Source organism: Prosopis cineraria, unplaced genomic scaffold, assembly GCF_029017545.1.
Source record: "Prosopis cineraria cultivar Desert tree isolate PC_DT_omini unplaced genomic scaffold, ASM2901754v1 PC12, whole genome shotgun sequence".
NCBI lineage: Eukaryota > Viridiplantae > Streptophyta > Magnoliopsida > Fabales > Fabaceae > Prosopis > Prosopis cineraria.
This window is the reverse complement of record NW_026555343.1, coordinates 40509217-40516111: the sequence shown is the minus strand read 5'-3', so window position 1 is coordinate 40516111 and position 6895 is coordinate 40509217. Positions and strand designations below refer to the sequence as shown.

Genomic DNA, 6895 nt, shown 5'->3' with positions numbered 1-6895 from the left:
TGATTATATTAAGATTTCATTAAATGCATTAATTCTAATATTATCCTTTTTCTCTTTATAATTAATTTTCATCCCTTTTGTTTTCAATGTATTAAATGATGGCATTTTTGAAAGTTTATATTTTTATTTTGAAAAGATCAGGTTGTTAAGTATATTTAATGAGATTTATTGAAATATAAGATTTTATCTAGAAATATTTTATAATTTGAGACGGACGAAGTAAAATTCACAGCATTAATTTGTTTTTCTAATTTGTCCTCATATACAATTAAATACTATGAATAGTTAATTCATATATAGAATGTTGTTTTTAAATTTAATAAGAATAGTTTGAAAAGTGTTATAATTTTTGCTATAGTGCACGTCTAGTTCTTTAATTTTACACCATAGTTCCTTTTGATATTTTAATTTTATAAAATATATTTTTACTCCTATAATTTTAATATTGTAAGTTTCATTAACAAAAAATTTTTATGTTAAACTTTCAAATTTTAAAAAAATATTATTAAATGTTGACACATTAAGTTTAATTTTTTAAAATAACAATGATTAGAATACAAAATAATCATTCGAATCTAACAGTATTAAAATTAAAAGATTAAAATAATACTTTATAAAAATTAAGGAGTCAAATAAAAAAAATTAAATGTATACTTTAGTCTATAATTTTTTTTAATATAGATTCAAGGAGTTAACTTCCTTGAACTCCATTTATCTCAGTGCAATAAGGTAGATTAAAGGATTTATATTTTGCATTGCAAAAGGTGTGTAAAAATTTTAAATATTATGTAAAAACAAATGAATGATTTATGACTTCATGTATTCATTTAATTCAAAATTATAAAATATTTTTAATTAATTTATACTATGAAATAAATTATTTAATTATATTTTAAAAATTATTTTTTATATTTATTTTTATTTAATAGGATATCTTAATTAAAAAATTTATAAATTATACTTTCTTAGTTAACGTTTTATTTATATAATAAAGTGCAAATGGTAGAAGCGAAGGTGAGAAATGGGGACGCAATCGTCATTTCACGGCAGACGCAGAAGCAACCCACTTTCGCTTGGGGTTCCCACTTGTGCACAAACCGCGTCTCATACCTTGACACCCGTTTTGACGTTTGACTCAGCGGACAGCAGCCCATTTATTTTGAAGTCTCTGTGATCTCTTGCAACAAATAAAGCAAATTACTCAATTAACAAGCAAATATGTTTCCCAAACCCAAATCACACAGCGAATCAGAGTGAGTGATTCACAAGAGAACAATTTTAGTAAATTTTCTTCAAAAACGTGTGGACGACTGGACGGTGATATTCATGCTGTTGCCTCTCCCTCACTTTCTCTGCATATAAACCCAATAAGAAACCCAACTCATTCATTTCCCCATCATCTCCCGCACATACACTCCGCACTGAAGCCACCAACATCTCTCTCTCTCTCCCCCCACAACCTCTGTTCAGTCTGTTGTCAGAATCAACAGGACCAAACAAGGAAGAGAGGCAGAAACAAAGATGGCCCTCGCGAAAGAAATCATGGTTTCTTCTTTGATCGAGAGGTCTCCATTTGCTTCTTCATCACAATTGCTTCTTGGCCATAGTTTTCAGCACAAGCAGAGGCAGCTCTTGGTCAGCCCCTTTGCGGTTCCTTTGGAGAAGAACAGACGAGGAGTGAGGTTGAGTAAAGCTGCGAGGACCAAAACTGTGGCGGCTATCAGTGAGGATTTGGTCAAATCCTCTTCTTCTTCATCATCGTCTTTGTCTTCTTCTGTTTCTGTTGAGAAAGCAGTGACATTCAAGGTTAGAGCTGTAGTAACTGTTAGGAACAAGATCAAAGAGGATTTTAAGGAGACCCTTGTCAAGCATTTGGATGCCATCACTGACAGAATAGGCAGGAATGTCGTTTTGGAACTTGTCAGCACTGAGATTGACCCAAGTAAGTTTTTTTTTTTCTGGTTCTTTTTTTCAGAAACGCTTGTAGTTACCTTATATGATGATCGTTCGTTTGTGTGATTTGAAACTCTTGCTCTCTGGGCGTGTCAGAAACGGTAGCAATTCTTTGAAAATTGGGAGCTTTTGAGAGATTTTCCTGTTTTGATCGATTTCCTTCTTCTGAGTCTGTCAGAAAACGGTAGCAAATAAAGCTTCAACCATGATCATATTCAGGGTTTCTGAATTCCGATCGTAGGTTGAATCCTTGTCATCATACCCAACTTTCGCAAATTATATTTCTGGGTGTGTCAGAAATGATTTTCTTCTTCTGGGCGTGTCAAATATAGTAACAAAATAGCCATGCTTGTGCGCTTATGATTCCGTAACTATCTGGACACCAAACCGATGTGACCGGTGTGTTTGATTGTGCAGAAACGAAAGCCCCCAAGAAGAGCTATGAAGCTGTGCTAAAAGACTGGTCAAAGAAATTGAATGTGAAAGCAGAGAGAGTTAATTACACAGCAGAGTTCATGGTGGGCTCGGATTTTGGAGAACCAGGAGCTATCACTGTGACGAACAAACACCAGCAAGAGTTCTTCATGGAAAGCATAACCGTTGAAGGATTTGCTTGTGGTCCTGTTCATTTCCCCTGTAACTCCTGGGTTCAAGCCAGAAAAGATCATCCTGGAAAGAGGATATTCTTTGCCAACAAGGTAATCTAATCTCTCTAGTGATATCTGCGTTCAACTTTTGCGGGTGGTTTCGTTTTCAAGGAAGAATTGAATCTGTACAGGGACCCAAAAAAGTAATGCAGCTAATTAAGTTGGTTTTCGGTTTTAATTCTTTTCTTTGGTGTTGAAAAGGTCAAACTTTCCAGAACAATTTTTATTTTCCTTTTGAATATATTTACTCCGCCCCCAACCCCCCCCCCCCACCCAAAAAAAAAAAAATTATTCAGTCAGAGGGCAACTGGGCATGCCAGCATGCTACCTATATGGAAAAGTATTCAAACCTTTGTGTCATTTTCGTTTACTATTATTCTTATTATTTAAGAAACCTGAGAATTTGCAAGCTGTTATTGTACTCATAAACAATCATCCATAAATAATAATATGAAAACCCTAGTGCTTGATGTAATTTTTAAAATATTTTTGGTTATTATCTTTTTATTAAAAGTCACGGAAAAAACATTTTTCCCCTCTGGAAATTCATGTTGTGTATGCGCAGGCCAAGGCCTTAAAAATTGACGTGATATCAACCACCGACAGAATTGACTTTGCCCATCTCAATATTTCAGGCAACCAAAGGATGAGAGATATCGTCTGTTTGTTGGAATAAATTCGAACCAATAGTATAATGTTATTCTTTGGAATAGCTGATAGTTTAATCATTATTATTAATTAGAAATAGCCCGAAAAAGATAATCTAATAAGTAAATTCTGGTTCTGATGTCACTTGAGCAGCCATATCTACCCCACGAGACACCAGCTGGGCTAAGAATACTGAGAGAGAAAGAACTGAGGAATCTAAGAGGTGACGGCACAGGTATTAGGAAATTATCAGACAGAATATATGACTTTGCCACCTACAATGATCTGGGAAATCCTGATAAAGGCTCAGATCTTGCTAGACCAGTTCTTGGAGGCTCAGAGGAATATCCTTATCCAAGACGGTGTCGTACTGGCCGCCTCCCAACCGACACTGGTACTTATGTACTAATCACAACTGATTAGCCCTCTAATCATGGATCATTTTAATTAATCAGAGCTTTTGGTGGTGTGATATGTGCAGATATGAATGCAGAGAGCAGGGTGGAGAAACCGCTGCCGATGTATGTTCCAAGAGACGAACGATTTGAGGAATCGAAGCAGAACACATTCACGGTCAAGAGGTTGAAGGCAGTGCTTCATAACTTGATCCCTGGGCTGAAGGCAAGCCTCTCAGCTAATAACAATGACTTCAATGAATTCTCAGACGTTGATGGGCTGTACAGTGAGGGTCTGCTCATCAAACTGGGTCTGCAAGATGAAGTTCTCAAGAAAATCCCTTTGGTCCGCAAGATCCATGAATCAAGTCAAGGCCTTCTTAAGTACGACACTCCTAAGATCATTTCCAGTGAGTATCGCCTTCCTGTGTGTCATTTTCTACCCCACCATGGAATGTTTTGATTTTCTAAATATTCATACAGCCATGTCCAAATCTAGTAAAGCTTGTTTCATAATGAGAACCATCTTTTGATGGGTTAACGTGCCCATTTGTTAGTGGGTACTGTGGGGTCAATTAAAGATTGAAACTTTAACTCACTTGATGTGGCTGAAAAAGATGACTGATGCATCACGAGAGTACATCTTATTATTATTATTATTATATCATCAGGCGCAGCCATACAAATAGCTATATTTTAATGTTTCGCATGTGAATGTTGAGTGAAAAGAATACTGTGGTATGTTGATATAATAATGATGGGCCAAAAGAGATCCACTTTCTGTTTGCCGATTAAAATAAAGCTTTTCTCCGTATGCTCAACGTGCAGAGGACAAGTTTGCGTGGCTGCGAGATGACGAATTTGCCCGTCAAGCAATAGCAGGAATCAACCCTGTGAATATCGAGAAGCTCAAGGTTTTCCCACCTGTGAGCAAGCTTGACCCACAAGTTTATGGTCCTCAAGAGTCTGCCCTCGGAGAGGAGCACATTCTAGGTCAACTTAATGGCATGACCGTTCAACAGGTATATGCCCTTCTCTTCCACTTAATTTGAGGAACACAAATGAGAATGAAAAGCTGTATCGTCTCAGATCCGACCATGTCATAATTACTGAATTTTCTTATTGGAAATTTTGCAGGCAATGGATGAAGATAAGCTGTTCATCATAGATTACCATGATATCTACCTTCCGTTTCTTGATGGGATCAATGGCCTTGATGGTCGAAAATCCTACGCTACTCGCACCATCTTCTTCTTGACACCCATGGGCACTCTCAAGCCGGTTGCTATAGAGCTCAGCCTGCCACCGGCCGGACCAAGTTCCCGGTCGAAACGCGTAGTCACGCCCCCCGTTGATGCCACCACCAACTGGATGTGGCAGCTTGCTAAGGCCCACGTTTGTTCCAATGACGCCGGTGTGCATCAGCTTGTCAACCATTGGTAAGCAAAGCCCTGTTGTTTCTCTCAACTCTTTCACACGCTGATATATAACAGACACGTGCGCACGTTTATGTATATGTATGACAATTAACTAGAGAATGGTGAATTTTGAATAGGCTACGGACACATGCGAGCATGGAGCCGTTTATATTGGCAGCACACAGGCAATTAAGTGCGATGCATCCTATATTCAAGCTGTTGGATCCTCACATGAGGTACACGCTGGAGATCAATGCCTTGGCTCGCCAGAGTCTCATCAATGCTGATGGAATCATTGAGTCTTGCTTCACTCCGGGACGCTACTGCATGGAAATCAGTTCTGCTGCTTACAAAAACTTCTGGCGCTTTGACATGGAGACCCTCCCCGCTGATCTCATTCGAAGGTAAATCATATATATGTTGTTAGGTTGTCCAACTAGGCGGGAAGTGATAAAATTAGGTTTAATAGCTAATATAAAATAAAAATATTGTATATTCTGATTCTAAGTAAAAAGATTCTGTGTTGTGTGATTGCAGGGGCATGGCGGTTCCTGACCCAACCCAACCTCATGGCTTGAGGCTGCTCATAGAAGACTACCCTTACGCGGCTGATGGACTGATGATTTGGTCCGCCATTCAAAACTGGGTCCGCGCCTATGTGAACCATTATTACTCGGACCCCGACCTCGTGGCCCAAGACAAGGAGCTTCAAGCTTGGTACTTTGAGTCCATCAATGTGGGTCATGCTGACCTCAGACACGAACCCTGGTGGCCTCCATTGAACACCAGTGACGACCTTGTCACCATACTCACAACCTTGATTTGGAACGCTTCTGCACAGCACGCTGCCCTCAACTTTGGGCAGTACCCTTATGGAGGGTACGTGCCCAATCGCCCTCCAATGATGAGAAGACTAATCCCTGAAGAGAGTGACCCGGAACATGCCAGTTTCCTTGCAGACCCTCAGAAATACTTCCTCAATGCCATGTCTAGCTTGTTGCAAGCTACCAAATATATGGCGGTGGTTGACACTCTGTCCACTCACTCTCCGGATGAGGAGTACCTCGGGGAGCGCCAGCAGCCATCGATCTGGACCGGCGACGCTGAGATGGTGGAGGCGTTCTATGGGTTCTCGAACAAGATCAGGCAGATAGAGAAGGAGATTGATAAGAGGAACTGTGACAGGACGCTGAGGAACCGATGTGGTGCTGGAGTGTTACCTTATGAGTTGCTTGCTCCTAGCTCAGAACATGGTGTTACATGTAGAGGAGTTCCAAATAGCGTGTCCAAAAAAAAAAAAAAAAAATCAAATAAGTGCCACAATTTACATGTTGTGAAAACAGGAGTGTAGTTTTGAGAGACATTATCACGGATGGTTCATTAGTTGCTGCTATAAATATATGCAGATGATGATAGTTGTGGTGCATATGACATTGTTCATTTTGCACCTAAGAGTAGGCAGATATCCTGGTAGGGTTGTATAAGCTGTATATGGGAATAGAAGCCGATGGTATTGGAGATGTAACTATTTGTACAATGGTGATAGAAATTAGTAACTTTCATGATATCAACCATTCTTAATTTGTTTCCTACTTTTAGCTTACCAGTGAGGATGCGATGTTCACAGAATGTGAAAATAAACATACAATTGCGTGCTCCCAAAACTCTCTAGGGCGCACTCAAGTGAATGGAAGGGAAGATTAGGAAGTCAATTTGATGTCATTTTATTTTTCAATAGAAGAAAATTTAAATAAGTTAGATCTTAGGAGTTTATTAGCATTAGGGTATGTTGCTGGGCTCAAAGAGCATTTACAGATTTACTGCTATTAACAAG

General features: G+C 38.9%; 1 protein-coding gene across 1 annotated transcript; it reads left to right on the top strand.

Moving 5' to 3' along the window:
* The first annotated feature begins 1521 nt into the window (after window positions 1–1521).
* On the top strand, window positions 1522–6653 carry LOC129288959 (linoleate 13S-lipoxygenase 3-1, chloroplastic-like). Its single transcript, XM_054925783.1, has 8 exons — window positions 1522–1942; window positions 2371–2651; window positions 3402–3642; window positions 3730–4053; window positions 4472–4665; window positions 4781–5082; window positions 5199–5465; window positions 5599–6653. Exons 1-8 carry the CDS (start codon window positions 1522–1524, stop codon window positions 6410–6412), a joined length of 2844 nt encoding a protein of 947 aa, XP_054781758.1. The 3' UTR covers window positions 6413–6653.
* The last annotated feature ends 242 nt before the right edge of the window (window positions 6654–6895 follow it).